Here is a 21,290-nt window from a genome sequence, read left to right on the forward strand (position 1 = left end):
CTGAAGAAGCAGCAAGGTGAAGATTCATACCTAAGCTCATGTCCTCCCCTGGCTATCCTGTTCCTACCTCCCTCAGCCAGCTTTTCTGTCCTAGTTCTCACTAAAGCTTCTCTCCATCAGCCCAACAAATTGGAAGCCTAACCAGCCAGGCCCATCAGCCAGGTCTCTTCCTTACATGATAGGGAGAGATGGGTGACTCCATAGGGGCTGCAGCCATCCTCTGCAAAAGTCCCACTCTCTTCTGGACATGCAGATTTGCTGTTTCTAAACCTGGTGATGCTGAGCACCACCAGAAGACCAGGTCTGGCCTGTGGCGGAAACCTGGCAGAGACAGCATGGCTAGGACACATCTAGGGTTATTCAGATCACTGTGTGATCCTGTTCATACCCAGAGCTTTAAGTTCTTGCTGCTGCCTTGGAACTGCAAGTGGGCCTGCCACACCCTGGTACCTTTTTTCATCAGGAAAAAGGTTGCCTGCATTAGGGTGGAAAACTCAAATAATTTCTTAAGCTCTTTGAGATATTTTGTAGAAATGCCAAGCTTTACCCTTGCTGCTTCAAGCAGAGGGCTGGCAGGCTTGTAGAAGCATGGAAACTTAGGAAAGCTTGGCAGCTAAGAGATGATGAGCATTGTTTTGCTGTTTTCCCAAGTCACTCACTAAATGTCTGCAGACAGAATCCCTTAAGCTCTCATATCCTGTTAGCTCAATCAAAACTGCCCCACTTCACGAAAGTACACAGTGGTTTGGGTTGGAAAGGACTTTAAAGATCCAACTCACCCACTATGGGCAGGAACAGCTTCTAGCTGAGCAAGCTGCTCCAGGTTGTGCCCAGTCTATCTTCCCTGGCCTCCTGTGACTCAGCAGCTGATGAGCACACAGGTCTGCCCCTGATGTGGCACCACCAGGTGACCCAGCACAGGGCACTGTGTGTACTCGGCCTGAGACGCAGTGAAAACAGGGCAGAACAGATGTTTTCAAGTTTGACATGTCCAGAGTAGAAATCCTGTCACCCCCTTGCAGTGCCACCTGGTTTGCTTTGGGTCACCACTGGAATTCTCAGTCCAGGAGTGAAGCTCAGCCACATGGCACAGAGGAGACGTTCAAGCAACAGCCACCTCCTCTGACCCTTGCAAGTGTGGGCTCCTCTTATCCACAGGACTTCATCAGAAACAAAATTTGCAGCCATCTTGCTTTTCTAGAGAAAGCAAGTAGAGATGCCTGATCAGCTTCCTCTGTGTCCTGGTTTGGGACAAATTTGGGAGAAAACTGCTGAATAGGATCCCTCTGGGAAGCAAACCCCAGTGGCTCCTCCCTCCAACCAGTCTGGAAAAAATACCCCTCCTTGGAGAAAAGTGGAAAAAACTATTTTACTAAACAAATGAAGTGCATACAAGTATAAAGAATGAATAATACGAAACAATAAAACCTCCCATTCTGAAGTGAGATGGCAAACTGAGAAAGTCCTTGCCGTGGGTGTAGCTCGGCTCTCTCTCAGTGTCTCTCCTCAGTCCCAGTCCCTCTGGCGCTGCTGGAAAATGCCGAGCTCCAGGCCCCGGTGGGCCGCAGGTGCAGCCCCCAGTGCTCCCCTGGGTTTTCAGTCCAGAGCAGGTTTAAACAGTTCCGAGAAAAAGGAAAAAAAACAGTCCAGGGAACTTCTCTGCCCTAGCTAGCTGAAACTAACTACAAGCAAAAGAAATCTCTGTCCTGCAGTGTCTCCAAGCCTCCGCCGAACACCCCATCCAGAGAAGAATGTGTAGGAGTCAGGCAGTTTTCTCAAAACAAACTCCGCGCTTCTCCTTGCTCTTAGAACCAGTCTTAAAGGCACAGGACTCAATATACAGCACAAACAGAACAGACAATTGGGATGCAAGCATCATAAAGTTACCCTAGGACACTCTGCCTGCTTTGTTTCTCGACTTTGTTTCTCTGTTGCTGCTGTCTGATCCAGCTCTTGCCTGAGAAAGGCATCCCCAAATCTCTTGCTCCTTCCACGTGGGAATGCATTCAATTTTCTGTACTCGTTTGCTTTTTAGAGGATTTGTTTCCCCACCAGTTTAATCAATTACTTTCTGAACACAACATTTATGGTTTGGCCTCAAACATCCCGCAGCAAAGAGTCAGCATTAGAGCTACGCATAGTGGGGAAGAAAAAAGTACCCATTTCTGCTGTTTTGCCGGTGATACTGGACTATTTCTTTTGGTGCCACCTAGTTGAGAAACAGTGGATGGCAACCACGTATTCGCAGTCTTCATCCTTTCCCAGGAAACGCAATACTTTGCTGTAAGAAAAGAGTTAAAAATATCTGTAGTACTCATCTCTGAGCATCCCTTCTGCCCCTTGCACATTTTCCTGTTCTACCGTCTCCTGTCTGGAAAAGATAAGAACTGCACTGGTGTTCAATGAGCAAACCAAGCAGAAGAATCTTAGCTCCAGTCCCCCGCAAAAAACTTCTGGATGGGTTCAACCTACAGGCCCTCTGGGAGACAGGAAGAATAAAGGCATGGTCATACTGCCTGCCTGGTTTCTACATTTCCCAGTCACCAAATTCTTTCAAGGCATTTGGAAACTGGATCAAGGGTCAGACTCTCATGGATTTCCAAGACACAAATTTACAGAAAAACAGTGCTTTAAGGACACACAGTTTATTTCTGTGGAGTTCAGGAAATGAACACACACTTAATTGCAGTGAATACTGTTTTCTTCATTTTAACAATACTCACTGATAAGCATGGTGAGCTCACTTTGATGCAGCCCTGGGCTGGGATTCTGATGGACCAGTGACTGAAAGCCAGCCCCACTCGCTTTCCCAGTGAAAGCTGCCCTTGCTTTAAAGGCTGAAAACATGGGGTGATCCTCCCTTGGGAGGAAAACAGTGAATTTAAGAACCATCAGATTTTCTTTCCCTTTAAAAACAAAACAAAACCACTTTAAAAAAAAAAAAAAAAAAAAAAAACCAACAACAACAAAAAAAACCCCAACAACAACACCAGCAGTGTGACACTGTCAAGTATGGATATAAGTCTCTCCCAAGCAGCAGGAAATCTTACAAACTGGGTGTCTTCTAACACTCTTTGAGTTTTGGCATCAAGCTCAGTAGGTTCATGGCTGAACCATCCAGTCCTCAGTGCACCACAGAGATCTCCTTTCCCTTATCAGAGCAATCCTATGGATGTGCTGAGTTTTACAGTATTGCTGCCTGCCCACAGTAAACAGAGAGACAGAACACAGCCCCCGTGGACTCACTCTCAATTTTGTATTTCAGTCAGGTCTTCCACTGGGAATTATACAGCATTTTACTCACAGGACTGTGTAAACAGTTTAACCCCCTGCAGAACATAATCAGCCTTTCCCTTGTATTTTTTATGGAGCTGATAAACTGACTTGAACTTTTCCTGGGCTTTCATTTCTCAGCTTCTTTTTTATTAATATCTGTAGGAGCTAGGAGCATCTTACCTGGATCTGTCCCCTGGCAGCTAGAGGACTGTCATAGTTAGAAGAAACTTGAAGTGTTATGTAAGAAACACCCAGGTCATTTTGCTGGAGATCTGCAACTTTATGAAGTAGAAAAGGGTTTAATTATGAGAGTTAAAGAGCTATAAATGTTATAGCCAAAAGAGAAGGAGAAAAAATGTTCCTACTCCTGAACAATTTCTTGCTTTACTTTTAAAATTTTTTGTAAGTAGGCTTTTCCTGAAAAAATTTATTTGGGAGAATTTTGGATACATCAGTATCATGCACAGTAAAAACCACAAAATCTGCCAGATCATCTGCAGGACATTGTAAGGTGCATATTAGGCACCAGAAAAAGCCAGATCACTGGAAAGGGAAAGATACCACTCCAGTATGTGATGAATTCATGACAAAAGTCAGAAAAGAATGCCATATTTTGATTCAAAAGATAAATGCCAGGTTAGTTATTTCTTTTGCTGTTTCAACCATCTACTGCAACTGTTATCAGCCATAGCAGCTATAGGCTTATGAAAGACTTACTGTGCCTCAAAGAGATTATTGATAGAGATAACACACCTCAAAATAATGTTTTCCATTGACTCTCATCCAGCTCAAATATTTGCTGCCAAGTCAGCTGAGGAAAGAGAAGTTGAACAGTTGCTCTGATTTCCCGCCAGCACCTCGGTGTCCCCAGCTGGGTGCCTGCTTTGGCGTCACCTCAAGGAGAAAGTCAGATCCATATAGCCCAGCGGGCATAACTCACCAGGGATAGACTGGAGATAACAATCCTCGTCTGGGGTACAATACTCACCTTTCCTTATCAGCCCATATCCTGAGCTGTTCTACTGATGAAGGTGTCTAGGGTTTGGGATCTGCTGTTGCCTGCCCTGGCTGCCGCCCATTACAAGAGTTACCTGAACAACTGACACTAACCTTCCTCTCTCCTGGCACCAAGCTCTTTTCCAGAAGAGCAGTAGCTCTGCTGATGCCTGGATGAGTCCTCCACAGAGTCTAGCATACCTATCCTTTATTCCAGCACTGCCCAACTCAGCTCTGGCCTGATTCTCACAAACGGAAAGCTAACTGCAGCCAAGCTTCATCCTGTTGTAGCTGTGGATGCTATCTTGTGCTTCCTGTAGACTTCTCCTGCACCTTCACCGGAGGACAGGCTTGCCCTGCACACTGTCCCTTCCAGATAAGCCTTGTTGCTCTCTCTCTGTTGCCCTCAGCTCATTCCCTGAACGTTGTGTTCCCTGGCTTAGCCCCACTGCAGCAAAGCCACCCTCCAGGGACACCATTAACTCAGCTGCAGTCTGTCCTGTGCTTTGCAACCAGCACAATCCAAACAGGAGCTCTTCTCCCATTTCTGCACAGCACAGCCAAGCTCACCTGTGTTCTCCTGCCAGCAGGTTTAAAGGGACCAGTCTCCATCTAACCCAAGGCATTTATGGAATAGCAGACCATGCTGTGAAATAGTTAAGTGCTGATTTTATTCCCAGTGAGAGCAATATGCTCAAATGCATTATCTCCAAAACTGGAGGAAAGAACAAATAACTTGTTGGCATCCATGGAAATTACAAACAATAACATATGACACAGAATACAAGAGAAAATGTACATTCAAAAGAGCACTGCTGACTTGAACCCAACATGAGACTTGGGGCAGCACAGCCTAAGCAACCAGATGTGTGGAAGTCCCAAGGTGACAGCTCAAATCTGCAAGTCCTTGTCCAGTGCTGTGGACTGGACAGTAAGCACTCTGTAGCCTGAGATGTTAGAACAGCCTTAAATGAGAGAAAAAGCACAATGATTTTACACCTCTCTTTCAATAATACTAATAGTAGGTCTGAAGCAGCATCAGGGAAGCCACCGATGATTCTTCATGAGGGGAAGAAAACGCCAGGATTTATCCAACCTGCAGCTGCACATTGACTTTCGGTGGTGCAACTTGGCATTTTAAAACAGACTTTTGTTTTTTCAGACTAAGAACAGCCCTTTAAGTAATGTTTAGAGAGTTATGATGAATTCAAACCTGTCTTGAAAGACTTGAATCTACTTAAATGACAGTAGTCTTTCAAAAAACTTGCAGGATATTTTCCACTGTCATTAGTGGGTCATTAACTGAGGGCCATTATGAGATGGGGAACAGGAAGAGAAGGGCACCTCAGTAATAAATCATTGAGCAGCTAAAAAGCAGTAAATACTTCCAGCATTATACAAGATATTCAGGCTGAAAACCTGGGAAGTTAGCTCAGCATGCTTCATGCCAAACCCACAACAGTGCCTTATTTCACAGCTGGTCAGACCAGTTTTTAAAATGCAAATTTAAATCATGCTTTTCACCAGACTTCAGGAGGGGTCACACCTTCACTACGACACAGTCACATTTCACTGGGAGGATGTGAGGACTACACCTTGGAAACTGCAAGGGAAATTTTAATTTCACTTAAATCAGAGTCTCTCCCAGAACAGGTCATGTGTTTTTACTTCTTTTTTTTTTTTTTTTTTTTTTTTTTAAATAAAATAAAACTGGAACTTTGTCAAAGTTCAGCAGTATATAGGTGTCTAAAAAGGTGCTTGCAGGTGTAGCAAGCTATTTGTTTCATGATAGCTTTTGGAGAAAAACAAACAAACAAAAGAAAACAAAAAACAAAACAAAACAAACAAACAAACAAACAAAAAAGGAATTTTTCTAGAAATTAGTTTCTTCTTTCTTCTCCATAAGTACTTATGTTTTGTTTGGACTCAAAGGAACTGGAAGAAAATTGGAAAAAAAACCAGAAAACATTTTCTTGGGGAATACAGTTCACATTTTCATGTGAGCAGAACACATCATTAGCAGAAATGGCTGAACAGTCCCCACCACATCACAGGCCTTCATAACATGAGCGCACCTTCACTGTCTTAATCAAGCACTGGAGCACAAATGGACCCAAATGCTCACACCCAGTGTTTCTAACAGTATTTCCAGTTTCAGGAATAAGTTATAAATAAATACATGTAATATAAGTATTAATTAATTGAAACTACTTAAGCCACTACTCAGCTGACAGACAGACACTTCAGTCTGTAAATTTCTCCACATTTCTGAAAGAAGTAGCATGTGAGTACAGACCCAAGAGAATCAATGCCCAGCTCCTCAGGAAGACACTGGCTCTTGAGGAGGGAGCAGCCCCCAGGCACCACCACTCTGGGTACACAGAGGGGTCCAAACAAACCTATTTTTCTCTGCTAGGTGCTACATCATGGCTATTGCAGAGTCCTCAGTGCTGCTCTCCTGCTCCAGGCCCACCCGGCGGATGGACTCGCTGTATTTCTGCCGCCCCAGCTCAATAATGGCCTCAATCTCATCAGCGATGTCCTGGCGGCCACTCTCTTTCATGGCTGTAATCAGCTTGCTCACACAGTCAGGATCCTCTGCGTTCTGCTGAGCCCACGAGAAAAGCATGTCCAGGATCTGCTTATTGAGGTCCTCTCTGGAGAAAGGAGGAAAGACAGAAGTAACCAACACACTCTCCCAAGCAGCAAACCAAAGAAAAACTTAAGTCCCAGCCATGGCTAGAGCCTTAAAGGAGCCATCCAGACACACAAAGCATTCAGTGGGCCTGCCTCTTTCCCACTCAGCATACGGGAGTTCCAGTTCCTGCATGAACATTTCTCTATAAAATATTTTCCTAATAGAAGTATCAAGGCATTCTGCTTTTGAATATCATTTCCTCACAGGAGCACTAGTTTGATCATAACAAGTCTAATTCTCTCCTACTGCTTTGACTTTTTGGTCAGGCTGCACGTCCCATGATGTACCACAAGCTCTTTTTGAATAACGATGATATTCACAATTAAAGCCATAGATCATTTCTCTTTGTAAGAGATGGAGGCTAGCCAGGAATCTGATCTTAGAACAAAACAGGAATGCAACTCAGCTGAACTACAAAGCTCATCAGGTCTGTTATTTCCCAATTTTGTTTTTCAAACAAAAAAGCTTTATTTTATAATGGCAAGAGAAAATAATCAGTTTCCCATTATAAGAGGTATTATTTGCAGAACAACCATTAGTCAAACCACATTTAATCCAGTGAAACCATTACAGCGGAAGAACTTTCAACCAGCCAAGCACTGATTTACACTATCACACTACAGATGGACAGATAGACATAATGCACCACTGTTGATTACTGTGTCCTAGCTCACCTGTTATTGTATCCTATGCGCTCAATCTGCTGGTAGGTCAGGCCCAGGTTGAGGCCGATGCTCTGCCAGTCAGCTCCCACACGCCTGGCAATGCTCAGCAGGTTTGCCTGCGTCAGGTACCCGGTCTCAGCATTGCCCAGGTTCAAGGGAGGGAAGGAGAAGCCATACTGGGGACCAGGGTTCTCATCCCAGCGGGGTTTCAGTTGCTGTGTCCAAAGAAGAGAGAGAAAAACATTCTTTCCTCTACCATCTGTTTTCATAGAGCACAGTGTCCGGCCACCCAGTCTCCACAGTGAAATCTCCTTCCTTCTACTGGGGAGAAAGGAAATTCTCGGGGCTGAAGGGTCAGGCTGTAAGAAGCAAGGAGCACTCACACTGGCAGAGACCAGCAATGCTCACTGCCTCAGGAAAACATCAAATCGTAGCGCTCACAGTCATATCTCACATCAGAAATTTCCTTTCCTGCATTTACAGAGCGGTTTAAAATAAGCCACATCCCCGAAGCATATTTGCCTCAGCAGTAAGAGAGCACTTAGTCTGGGTTTGTAGTTGAGATTGTGTGTCAGAAAGGGATGTGAGATCATCACACGTGATCAGAAGGGAAGTATTCAGCCTACCAAGGTATTTATTGTTTTAGGCTTCTCAAGTGTCACTTAAATTCTGTAAGCAAAAGTTGTATTTCTCCCTGTAACATGCAGCCTAACCTTTAAAACTCACACCAGAATACCTATACTTGATGTCTATGTTCAAATCCAGCATAACTACCTCATCCTATTCCTTTCTTTTTTCCTGCTGCAGGAGCTGTGTGACTAAGAAATTTATAAGCAAAACAGACACTTCCCTTAATTACAGTGAGCTTCCTTGCGTCCTACATTGTCATTTATTCAAAAGATCCACCCTGTCTGACTCTCTGACCACCCATCCAAGGAGCCCGTGCTTGACAGGCAAGATGAGCAGGAGAGGTGGAGACCACTCCCAGCTCTTCATATGTTCTCATTTCAGAAGAGCTTACTCAAGGGGAGTGTAAAATCTCCACCACAGAGATTTTACAATGCTGGCTGGCTATTTCTTGTGGCCATTCATTGCACGCCTTCTCATGAAGGAAAAAAAAAATTAGCTGAGCAGGAATGCCATGCTCTTACCCCATATAGATTAATTTTTCTGTAGGAGACAACTCACAGGCAGTTTGATAGGCAGAGTAGCAAGCCAGAGGGAGTCTGGACCTTTTCTCCTCCTGCTGGCATCTTCAGGGATGCTGTCTGGAACTGCCCCTCGGTAGAAAGAGACCTTTGCAAAGAGAAAGCATGCAGTGAGGCTCTAATTCAAGCACAGTGGCCCAGCCTGTTGGTACCATGTCTTTTTCTTTTGGGAAAGAATGAATTCAGCATTCTCATCTATCCTCAGCCCACGTATACGGCGTCTCAATTACATGTAACTGGGAGGAGCACTGAGGTTCTGCCATAAAGGCTGGACTTTCTGTCAGCACCCCAAAAATGGCAGGAATGTAAGTCAGGCAGTTAAGTGATGAGTGATTCTTCAAGATTACACTTCTTGATTATTCAGACTTTAGTCAGTGAAATGCGAAGCCAGAGAAAGAGTGTAGAAAAAGAGTCATGCCCAGCCCTCAGAGATTATTATGACGGGTATCTAAAGGTAATGATGGAGGAAACAAGAAGTCTGTGTAGCTGGTTGTTCACCTGGCCTTTTACTGCTTGGCCTTTTCTGTCCACAGGGGAGGTCACATAGATTTCCTTCATGTTCTTCAAGTGGGAGTAAAAAATAAATGAGAGACGTCCATCCACGCAGTCTGGGCGATCTGTGCAGAGAAGCAGGAAGCACTCAACTTGTGGAGGAAAGCGTGCAGAAGCAGATCATAGAAATAAACCTGCCTGGCTATTGCCCTCTGCAGGTTTACAAGAGCATGAGAAGAAATGAAAGTCTGCAAACAGCACTTTCATAAGAACAAATAGACAGAAAAGTTGTGTGAACAGAGAATGTGACAAATTCAATGTCCAGGGGTTGGCTGCTGTGAGCAGTGGGAGCTGGAGAGGAACACCATGGAGGAGTACAACCCACAGCAGAAACACTTCTAGGACCAGAGCAGGACAAGGGGTAGGTAGGTAGGTAGGTAGGTAGGTAGGTAAGAGCAGAACAAGCCCATACCCATATCAATGCTGATGCCTCGCTCAAAAGCTGCAAAAAATTGCTCTCCCTCGAACATCTCCACCATGTCAGATGGCTCAGGTCCTCGATAGCGGTCCTGCAGCTTCTTCAGCACTGGGTCAACCTGACAAGGATGACAGTGTTTGGTCTGAAGTACATCCGACCCATGTTTCCATACCCATGATGTTCCTTTCACCTTCAACAGGGAAGACTATTTTGCATGAGAAGGATGTAAACAAATGAACAAACACCCATTAAAAAAGCACCTCCAGCAGTCTCTATCTTTTTAACAAGTCTTTTTAACTTCAAAGACAAGGAGGGATTTACTTGCTACCATATCCCACTCGCTATTCAAATACATTTTCTCTGCAAGAAAGACACATGCTACAATAGCACACAGCTGAGGACAGCAGAAAGCTCATTTTGACTTTGTAGCGTCTGGTCACAGCAGCAGTGGCAAGAGCCAGGTTAGATTTTTCTTTCTATTTGTAACCTCTCTCACTCTGTGGCCATTCCCAGCAGGATTACAGACACACCCAAACAACAGTGTCATTGCTGCCTCATCTGGAGACAGTTTTAGCCTAGAAGCCAATATAAAAAATCCTTGCAGATGTTTGTATCCACAGGTCACTTCACTACAGGAGCACAGGTAAAGAGAAGGAGCAACCAGAGCAGCGAATTATGCAAAGCTGGATATATGGCCCAGTAGTGGCAGTCTGATAAAACAACCCTCACCTCACCAAGATGCACTGCCTGCCAAGGGACACGTTCTCCACAGCTGCACACTCATACTCACACTAGTCTGAAACAACACTGTTGAGGGCTGATACCCCTAGCAAGAGGCAGCAGAAGAGAATTCCACCTCCTTCTTGACAAAGTCAGCCAGATGAGTTCACACTCATAGCAGAAACTAACCTGATGTTGCACTGAAGCAGATTAAGGAGTGCTCATATGTTCTTTTCCAGTGCTTGAACTGAGAACAGCAAGGAGCATAAGGGAAAGTACCATTTCTAACCACTCCAGCTGAAAACAAAGCAGTGCTGCTGCCCCCCACCATAGCCCATGTCAGACATGGTCTTAAATGACTTAAATTTAAGCCAACATGTTTTGCCTCATGTTTGCTGGATGATAATAGCACATACATGGCCAGTAACTGTGATTTGGATGATTTTAGCAGCCCAGTCCTCAGGGTTTGCAGGGGAGGAAATCAATGCATGGCATTCATCACTGCATAGAATGAGGTTTTTTCTTCCCCCAGCTTCCTGTGAGTCATTATCACACCACCAACAGCGTGGTGACAGCATACCCTAGCCATGACTCTGGGGCGATGAACATTTCAGTGCACTGCTGCCCTTACATCCTACAAAGGGAAGTCTGGGAAGCTCAGGAGGAAGGCAGTGCAAGCCAGACCAGACCTTGTGCTTGGGGACACACTGTAGCAGGACTTGCTCGGGATCCCTCTTCCTCTGCAGTGCAATGAAGTTCACCTGGTACAGACGCAGCCGCTCATAGACCTTCTTGGCAATGCCTCCAATGTAGGTCTTGGTGGTGTACCACAGCCAGTACCTGGAGACAAGGAATTAAAAAAAAAAAGGAGGAGCCCTGCCCAGAGAAAGGTGCCAGTGTCACACCCACATGATTGAGTAGAATGACAGGTAGAGACACTGGGCCTGACTTGCAAAAGGGAAAGGGAACAGACAGAGTTAGTGTCATGGCCTCTGGTCAGAGTGTGGGAAAAGCAAGGCAGAGGAACATCCCATCTTTTCCTCAGGACCAATCCTGCACTTACCAGGAGAAGTGAGTGACTTCAAACACTGCGTAAAGATGGGTGAATTCCAGCACCACCTCACTGGTAATGTCATTCCAGGTTTGTCCCTCCAGGTCACCATGGAGAATATGCAGCCTTGACCGATCCAAATTTAGCCCTAAAGATATCAATGATCAAGAGATGCTATATGCAGCAGAAGTCTTGGGTGATTTACTTTTTAAAGCCACCAAATAAAGGCTCATGGCCTTCTCTTCAGCATCCAGGACTGAACTTTGGTCAAAGAAGAGCAGCAATAAAAGGACCAGGCTATCCCATTGCTCTTGGGATACTCTGGCAAAATATGCAGAGTTAAAAAGATAGTATGCTCATTCCCATCAACAGATCCATTCTCATCACTAAAATCTAGGGTTATTAATAAAGTTCTATCTCTTTCTAATGTACATCCCATAGGCTTTTCAATTCTGATGCACTTCAGGCATATAAATACCAGGCAGTGTTATAACAAAGGCCATGTATTTCTTCACAAGAAAATCAGGAGAAGTCAAAGAAAATACGAGTAAGGAGACTCAGGGTATTCAGCAAACAGAGGAATCCCTGGCGTGACCGAGGCTGTTTTTAGCAGTTTTAAGAGTGGGATGTGGCTCAGCATACAATCACACATTTTTAAATGCAGGGGCTCAGCACCTGATTCATATGCAAGGAAAAGAGAAGGCAGACCCCTGGAGACAGCATGTTAATTTCCTGCTTCAAGCTATTACCAATCATGAGTCGAAGCCCTTTTACAATGCATCTCCTCAGTGGGCAGGAGTGCCTCTCCAATCCGTCATTAAAACCAGTAGTTTAAATACAAATGTGGTTTGGCAGAGAAATCCTTTTGCCAGGACCATTCTCCCAGCTTGTCTGCTCTGTGAACCCCAGCCCTGATCTGACAGACCTGAACTACCTTCAGCTCCTGCCACTCTGCACGACCACACAGTCAGCAGACACACCTTCCTGTTCCTGCAGGAAAAGCAGCAAGCTTTATTAACAACAGGAGAAGCAAACTAAATTCTCTCTTGCCATTTGTGGTTTTCCATATATGGCATTTCCCTTCATTTGGGAATAAGCTGACCTGTGACCCCAGGTGGAAGAGGCAGCTGAATTCTCACTGGCTTGAGAAAATCCACCATGGAGTCCTGGGAGAGGTAGAGCAGGGGACTGGCTCTGCAGCCTGCATTGGCTGTGATTTCCTGTATCTCTTCTGCAGAGACTGGCAGCACCTGGATGTGGCAGACAGTACAGTGAGCAGTCAGGCACCAAATTCCCACACTGCTCACTCAGTTCCTCCGGCACCCAGCAGGCAAATGCTGCTCTTGCTGCAGGCCCACTGAGAAATAAAGCACAGTGAACTTTGGCTCAAGTCTGGCAACCTGTCAGGCTGGGATGGACTTAAAGGATTACAAGAGCATCTAGCAGCTCTACAGAACAATTAATTTTAGTGGGGTGATTTCAGAATGAGATCCACATTAGATTCCCCCACCACCCCCAATTCTCATGGAGCTATTTTGCTAGGGTCAGTTTTGCAAGGGAAAAGGAGGCAAAATCTTCTTGTTTTCCCTTCATAGCAGCGACCTGCTGATCTGCTGGAGATCCCTCTCCCACACAGGGCAGCACAGAGCACAGCCCACGTTGCAGGCAGGGAAGGTAAAAGAAGGTGACCTGAGATGGGTCAGCCCATGAAGCAACCGCATCTAGACATGAATTACCCTAGGGCAGACATCTCTGTTCAGCTCTGTACTGAACCTGAGAACACAGCTGCACCAGAGCTCACCGGAAAGCATGCGTACCTGCAGCTTGACATGACGAGGCTCTTTGGTGACTCCAGGAGGAAAGATCACTTTGATGTTTGGATCCACACTGGAAAAGAGCAGCGTACCCTCTGTGGGCACTTTGCATTCATTTTGGACAAGTCGAGACACAACAAGGAACCAAGAGAAGTGAAGGACACAGCAGTGGGCTACACACTTCTGTAACAGAGGACAAAGAAGAAAACATATAGGCATATAACTTAGTACAATAAAGGTAGGAAAATGAGTACCAGCCAAGAAGAAGAAAGCACTAGATCAGGGATGAAGCATGGTGGGCTGCAACTCATCAACTTCAGAAGAACACCTCCATGAGGGAGGAAACCTGGAGCTGAAATCCACTACATTTTATAGCCGTTGGTCAAAACACAGCTCATGAGATGTTTCAAATAGATTCCCTCCTGGCTGGGCACAACCAAAGAGGGGAACAAGAACACTGGTAATTTCAATCTGCTCACCTTTGATTTTCTATTCCGCTTCACTGTCGTTTTCAAATCGCTCCAGCTCTGCCCACTGAAGGTCCGAACTACCACCTCATGCTGGTGAGGGGTTTCAGGTGAGATATATGGCATCCAGATCTGCACCTCCTGGCAAAAAAGCATTCCTGTGAGCCACCAGTTGAAAGGATAAAACCAAGCCCGGCTCTGCTCTGTGTCTTCCTATGCAGACAAGAAGAGGGAGGGCAGAGCATGGCCTGTATGCAGGGAATCAAAGAATCTGCTCTGCTCTACAGTCTCCAGAGAGGTGGCAGGAAATGTCAGGTCTGCTATGGACTGCGATGGCAGGAAAATTTCAGCAGCTTCTGAGCAGAAAGGGCAAAGCACCTTTTGCAGTGAGCTGCTGTCAGCCATGACGAGGCTGGTAGGTGGTGCGACGACTCCCCAGCTTGAAAGCAAACCACACAATCAGACTTTTAGAGAAGAATGCAAACCATTCTCCTTTCAGGCTAAGGCCAGACACTGGATTTATCCTCTGGTAGAGCAGGAGGGTTGTGAGTGAGAAATGTTATAGGTCAGCTCAATCAGGAGCAGTGGGGAAGGCAAAGGTGCCAGGCCAGCACAGCACGGAGAAGCTGGCTGTGTCCTTTCTGATCTTCTGCAGCACAGGTTCTTAGAGGGGCAGTCCTGCAGCTACTTAAAGGCAGCAGGGATGGGGGTAACTGTCTCACAGGTCCCAAAAGGCACTCTCAGGAGACTCCACTGAGCTACTGCAAAGGCAGATTCACCAGGAGGTTACCTGGGTGTATCCTCACCTGCTGGAATTGGACCCCATGAGGCTGCAGCTCCAGGACTCTACTCAGCAGGACATCATGGTGTCTCAGCTTTACCCACTGAGGATCTGGAGTGAGGGATTGGAAGCAGATCCGCAGAGGATCAGAGGCAGCCCCCGGCGGAAAGTAGAAATGGATGCCACAGGCCAGGACCACTTTGCAGCCTTCAGAGGTGACAGTAAAGCTTCCAGAAGAAATGCATGAATTTATGACATTGTGCAGTGACTTCAGCCCTCCAAAAATCAACAGAAGAATCTCGTACTTGTGTTTGACTGGCCTGCTGAGGCTATAGGCTCCCATAGATTCCTGCAATACCCACCATGCACCTTGTCTGGGACCTTTTTACAGCACAATAATATAAGTTCTTAATAACAGAGGCTTACCTGCCCTCTCCTGATGCAAGGAAGAGTCTTTTTAGACTTCTGACACTGGATTTATCTGTGGCAATAAGAAGATTTGGGTAGGAGAAGGAAATAAAGGTTACTTGAACTAAGGTAGACAAGAAATGCGGAACAGTTTTGGCTTAATCCTAATCGGAGAGAAGCCACTAATGGAATCCTGGTCACACAGTAGTGGGCTCCAGAACACACCGCAGTAAGAGGATGGCATGAGGCCTCAAAGTCCCAAGATGTACTGAAAATGCTGGCTCTCCCCCAGGGAAACTCAAAAGCAGAGGGAATTAGAAAATATTTCAGCTTACCCCTGCAGCTTTTAGGCTATGTTTGATTGCCTGGGGTTACCCCAGGAATCAGTGCTTGCTCTTGTGAACATGAGCACCATTGGGAAACCCTGCTTAGATTCCTGCTCATTTCTTCACCTTCCTCTTGGACAAAGAGCTGCTCCTCTGCAGCCTGTGAACCTCAGGAAAGCAGGAGGTAACTGCACAGCAGAATGACCCCTTGCTGCTCTCTGAGGTTCTAGCATGAGCCACCACAGCCTTAGGGCCATGCAGCAAGTCCAGGAACTGGCGCTCACCTCTGCTAAAAAGGCTGGACCCCTTTAGGGACCTCTCCTGATCTGTTTCCTGTGAGTCCCGTTTTCACTTCCACTGTAAAACCCTACTGAGAAAGCCCAATTCCAGGGACCACTGAGCCCTTCAGACTGGGACAGACCTCATAAAAACATAACTAGTACAGTCTGTACCCTTACAACATAATAATTATTCCAGAGAAATAAATGCTGATCTGATTACCCCCTGCTTGTCTTCTCTAATCCAAACCCATCTACGCCATGCTGGGCTGAGTGAGGGAACAGCTGGGCAGAACACACAGCAGCAGAAGCCTCGCAATTACCAGCCTGCGGGGATGGTTCAGTTTCTCCCAAGGGATTGCCTCGGACGTGCACGAATGGCAAGGTCTGGATCTCAGCAGGGATGGCACGGAGGCAGTTGTTCTGCAGATCAAGCCTGGACAAGTTGGGCAGGCTGGCAAGCGAGGCAGGGACTGTCACCAGGAGATTGCTGTGGAGATGCAGCCGACGCAGAGACTTCAAATTGGCTGCAGGTTGGAACAAGATGTGACCCCCCATCGGGGCTGTTAATTGCATTGCACAACACCTCTAACCCTCCCTCCCTCCTCAGCTGACGTAGACACGCACATAATGAGAGAAAAGCACAAAAGCTTAACATCCCTTCAGCTCACTAAATAAGGGAGTGCAAGGAATTAGCTGAGAGGCAACACCTGTCCTTTGCTTTTCAGCTACAAGTAAGCCACTTCTGTAACAGCATCAAAAACAGCCTCAGTCACAAAGTAACATAGGACCCAGGAAGCTGGACAGCAGAAGTCAGAGCGCAGTTCTATGGACTGGTCCACAGTGAACAGTGATTCAGTGTTGATTCAGTGTCGTCCACAGTGAACAGTGTGATTTCAAGCCCAGATTTGCATCCTATCAAACCTCAGCTCTTCTGTTACTAGTCCCAGTTGCTACCCAAAACCAGCCAGGCCAGATCCGCAGTCACTGTAAATTGTACTGAAATCTCAGCAGTGCTGCTGATCCGCAGAAACAGAAAGTGTGGTCCAGAGAGTTGTTAATGCACAAATGCCTGAACCAAGCATGATCCTTCTGGATGCCCCTTCCCCTTGGCCCCAGTATAACATGGTTTATGCTAACAGCTCTGGGGATAGAGACCAAAGGTCCCAGAGGTTGTACCAAAAGCTTGGCAAGCCAACGTCCTTCTCTTCCCCAATAAAATACATACCTAGGGAGTCTGGGATGCTCAATAAGCGATTCCCAGAGAGATCCAGCTCTGTGCAGTTGTGCAGATTCCCAACTTCTTCGGGGAGCAATTCCAAAGCATTTTCTGAGAGATCCAGATCCTGCAGCATTGACAGCTCCCCAATGCTCTTAGGTAAGTCTTTCAGCTGATTTTTCATCGCAGAGAAGAAAGTCAGTTTGTTCAGACGGCCAAAGTCCTCAGGAAGTGTCACCAGACTGTTGTGGCTCACCAGGAGCACACGGAGGCTGGGAAGGTGGAGAATGCTGCTCGGCAAGGTGCAGAGTCTATTGAAGCTGAGATCCAAATGGGTGAGACACCCGAGGCTCCCAAAGTCTGGTGGCAAGCTTGTCAGGGAGCCATGCTGATAGGAACCAAACTCATCCCTAGCATGGCCACCTGGGTGGAGTGAAGTGGAGAAGAGGTCAGTATGTTACCAGGAGAGCTCACCAGCCTCATGTGAGATTCAGCACAGAGATCCACAAGACTGGGAGTCACTGGTCACACTGAGCAGCACTAATCACAAAGTTCACAGAGAAGTGAGTTTTCTGCTCCATGCCTCAGTTTCCTGATCAGTGAAAGGGGTGTAACAGCGAAGAGCTGTTATGAAATCAGGAGATGCCACAGTGAACCAGTACAGCTCTGCTAAACACATCTGGAGTCAAAGCTCAGAATGAGCCAGGCCACCCTACACATTTACCACACTTCAGCAAGGTGGACCATGTACCTCCCAGCCTCCCACTCTCCTTCCCCACTTCTTCCTCACTACCAGTGGCCAACACATAACATTTTATGGATCAAGGAAAGAGTCCTTGCCCTCAAGGCTTTATCCATGCTGTTGAGAAGCAAACAGCCCTGAAGACAGAAGTCTGCCTTTGCAAGACTGGAGGGCACACATGAGGAAAGCAGTGAAAATGTGGGGGGAAAAGTAGGTAAATTCAGTATTTTGTAGAGCAGACAGCACAGGAAGGGAAGAATGAAAGTTCCATATCCCAGCTTGTGACACTCAAATTGGAGAAGGGCTGTGCCCCTGGAAAAATAACTTGAGCAAATTAAAGGAGACTTCCAAACTTTTCCACTTGTTCATTGTTTCACATTCCTTCTCCACTGTTTTCTATTTATATCCATATGCAGCAGAGGGCACCAAACATTTTTTTATGCTGCATAATGGTACAAAATGAGAACAACTGAACTAACAGGCACCCTGTACTTTGTACATCAGATCTTAGTGAACTACTTTATTGCACTTCAGGATGCTCAGGGTGTGTGTACATCTCGCAAAACAATACTGATAAAAGATACTGCTGTTCTTGCCACCTTACTAAAAAAGGAAAAGACAAACCAAATTATTCGTATGAGAAATTTGTGACAGATAGAGAAACAAACCTCAGACTTTTCAGTTGTCGGCTAGAACCCTAATTCTGCCCCCAAACTCACCCTTTTTTTTTCTCATTTATTTTTAAAATTCTGCCTCCCAAAGAGCAAATTATTCAGTCTGATACAGACATTATACAAATTGTGTTGAGATCCTCCCATAATAAATAGATGAGACAGTCAAAGAATGACCTAATATTTATAGCTCTAACAGTTATTACACTTCACCAAATTACATGCACAACCTGTGCCCTACTTTTGATAAAATGTTGAACTGAATCAGCCTCTTCTGGTCTGTCTTGAACTCTGCTAAACCTGTAGTCACTGACAGTAAGCAAGGATTAAGCATTGATTAATTCAGACAGAAACACAGCAAAGACAGCTTATTATACTCCAAAAAATTAAAGAGGGGCTGAACATTTACCAAATGAGGTAATTTATCTTTCAATTCCCCTCTCGTTGTGTAACTGCAAAAAATACTCCTCTTCTAGAGAATAGCTATAGAAAATACTGCAGCATCAACCCAACCAGACTCCAAAAAAACCCAGTCCCCAGGCAGCTGTAGAAACAAAAGGTGGAAATAAGAGTCTAGAAGCTGTGTCTTCTTGAAATCTCTATTCAGCTCTGAGTAAGGCTGAGCCAAAGCTGTGGTAAGGGGCACTGCAACAAAACACTTCCAAGGGCAGTTTGTCTTGCATATGTGGAGAGAAGGATTAACAAAAAAATCTGAGCCTAGAAAAGTTGAATGGGCCTGGGAATTTACCTTTAAGTACCAGGGATTTCAGGTGCTTCAGTTGAGAAAGGCTGCCCAGTGTGGTGTCAAGGAGACAATCGTTGCTGCTGAGCCGGAGGAACTCGACCTGGACCATCTCTCCCTGTTGCTCCTTGAAGAGCTGGAGGAAACGGCGGCAGCCGTCAGGATAAACATCCAGGTTCAGTCTGTTGTCCGCAAGGCAGGAGCCAGCGAGGGCAGGAGCCCCCAAAGCCCCCTCCCCACACTCATCCCTGAGCCCCAGCAGCTCTGCCATCTTCTGCATCTCATCCTCAGGGTCCAGACATGCTCTGACTTGCCAGGCAGGCAGGCACGGGCAGCACCACAAGGCAGCTGGGACAAGGAGAGGAGGAAAGATGGCTCTGAAAAAGAACATGGGTACACAATGAATGCTCCTGTCCCAGTCCAGAGTGTCTGGGAACAGTTTATAAACACAGCAAGATGGTAGGAAAGACTACATGTATGTTACCTAAAGCTTTGGAGGCAGAGAGCACAGAAATGCAGTGTGACAGATGTCACAGAGGCTTCTCCTCCTAGGGAAAACCTCTGAATTTTTCCAGCCAACATCTCAGCAGGGAATAAAGCAATTACACACCATCAGAATAAAGACCAATATTAAGTTTAAAAGACATAAATGTAAATGCCTATGCCTAATGCAGATTTCAAAGTGCCTTAGCGGGAAGCTTTACAAGTAGAGAAGAAAACTGGGGCAGGGAGACCTGAACCAGAAGCAGAGCCCAGAGGTGGCTCACAGCCTGTGACAGGTCCTTATCGAACCTGGTTGTGAAACCAAGTGTCCATGGGATAAAAGCAAGTGGACAAAGGGCAGCAGAGGAAACGTGTCAGGGACAGGGATAGAGTTAGAAAAGGCACAATGGTGATGCAGGAGCAACACCTCCTGAGCTTGGCAATTAAACTAGCTCATGATATGAATACCAGGAGCTCTTTGTAAACCCTGCCATGGATCGAACTGCTAAATAGAAGTTTCTTTTGATTGATGCAGAATTAGAATAAACTTGGCTGCTGTCCAAGGCCAGCAGAAACAAGCTAATGCCCCAGCAACACCCTGAGGAACAGTGTTTTTAAAGTTAGCCTGTGGGACATGGCAGCACTGATGTTCCCAAGGCAGTCTGGGGAAGGCATCATCCCGTGAAAGAGCAGGAATGCTCTCACCCTGAAAGAACAGGAATGTAAGGACAAGAAGAGGAAGCAGAGCCCAGAGGCAGCTCACAAACTGTGCTGGGCCCTCACTGATTCCGGTTCGTGAAAGTGAGTGCCAATGGGATAAAAGTGAAACTACTGCTTTAGTAGAAAAGTGAGCACTTCCTAAAAAGTCTGTGCACATCATGTACACAGCCTCCTTACAGACATGTGTAAAAAAAAAAAAAGTCCATCTGCTAGAGTTTTGTAAAACTGTCAGTGGTGATGGAACCAGAGGGCAGCTCTGGAAGCCAAAGAGGCAGCTTTGGGATCAACAGACACCGATACATGTGGTGCCAGAGACACTCCAAAACATACACCTGCACATGGACACACACACACAGCCTTCATACGGACACACACAGAGACGTTCACATGGACAGACACAGAGCCCTTCACATGGACACACACACACAACCTTTCACATGCACACACACAGTTCTGCACATGCACACACACAGCCATGCACATGGACACACACACAGCCCTGCACATGGACACACACACAGCCATGCACATGGACACACACACAGCCCGGCACATGGACACACACACAAAACCTTTCACATGCACACACACAGCCCTGCACATGCACACACACAGCCCTGCACACAGACACACACACAGCCCTGCACATGGACACACACAGCTCTGCACATGGACACACACAGAGCCCTGCACATGGACACACACACAAAACCTTTCACATGGACACACACACAGCCATGCACATAGACACACACAGCCCTGCACATGGACCCGCACACCCCCGCACACGGCACACACAGCCCCAGCACTGGCACACTCAGCCGGGCCGGGCTGTCCGCAGCACCCCGTGCCCCTGTGTCCCTGCGTCCCGGGCCCCGTCACCCCACGCCCACAGTCCGTGCCCCGGCAGCAGCCGTAGCCGCGCCCCGTGCCCGGCCGAGCACGGCCCCGCTCGTCTCACCCCTCCGCACCGCCCGGGCACTCAGCAGCCGGGGCTGGGCTGGGCAGAGCTTTGCCCGCCACTTCCTGAAAAGTTCTCGGGAGCTGCGCCGCGA

The 21,290-nt window shown here is 46.5% G+C and overlaps 1 protein-coding gene across 1 annotated transcript; it reads right to left on the bottom strand.

Annotated features, from left to right (window-relative positions):
- Positions 1 to 5,969: 5,969 nt before the first annotated feature.
- PIDD1 (p53-induced death domain protein 1) lies at positions 5,970 to 21,290 on the bottom strand. Its single transcript, XM_040068754.2, has 16 exons — positions 21,197 to 21,290; positions 19,039 to 19,409; positions 16,887 to 17,300; positions 15,982 to 16,185; positions 15,073 to 15,127; positions 14,672 to 14,873; positions 13,878 to 14,006; positions 13,402 to 13,581; positions 12,687 to 12,834; positions 11,597 to 11,732; positions 11,223 to 11,373; positions 9,808 to 9,931; positions 9,342 to 9,460; positions 8,824 to 8,931; positions 7,645 to 7,850; positions 5,970 to 6,929 (listed from the first exon to the last, which is right to left on the bottom strand). Exons 2-16 carry the CDS (start codon positions 19,310 to 19,312, stop codon positions 6,692 to 6,694), a joined length of 2,688 nt encoding a protein of 895 aa, XP_039924688.1. The 5' UTR covers positions 19,313 to 19,409; positions 21,197 to 21,290; the 3' UTR covers positions 5,970 to 6,691.

This window comes from Hirundo rustica, chromosome 6 (genome assembly GCF_015227805.2).
Source record: "Hirundo rustica isolate bHirRus1 chromosome 6, bHirRus1.pri.v3, whole genome shotgun sequence".
NCBI classification, from domain to species: domain Eukaryota; kingdom Metazoa; phylum Chordata; class Aves; order Passeriformes; family Hirundinidae; genus Hirundo; species Hirundo rustica.

Coding starts and splice junctions, on each gene's coding strand:
- PIDD1 (XM_040068754.2), bottom strand. CDS start 19,312: ATGCAGAAGATGGCAGAGCTGCTGGGGCTCAGGGATGAGTGTGGGGAG. Junction 15,128..15,981: donor TGAACCATCCCCGCAGGCTG/GTAATTGCGAGG, acceptor TTATTGCCACAG/ATAAATCCAGTGTCAGAAGT. Junction 7,851..8,823: donor CTCTGCCTATCAAACTGCCT/GTGAGTTGTCTC, acceptor CTTTGGACACAG/CAACTGAAACCCCGCTGGGA.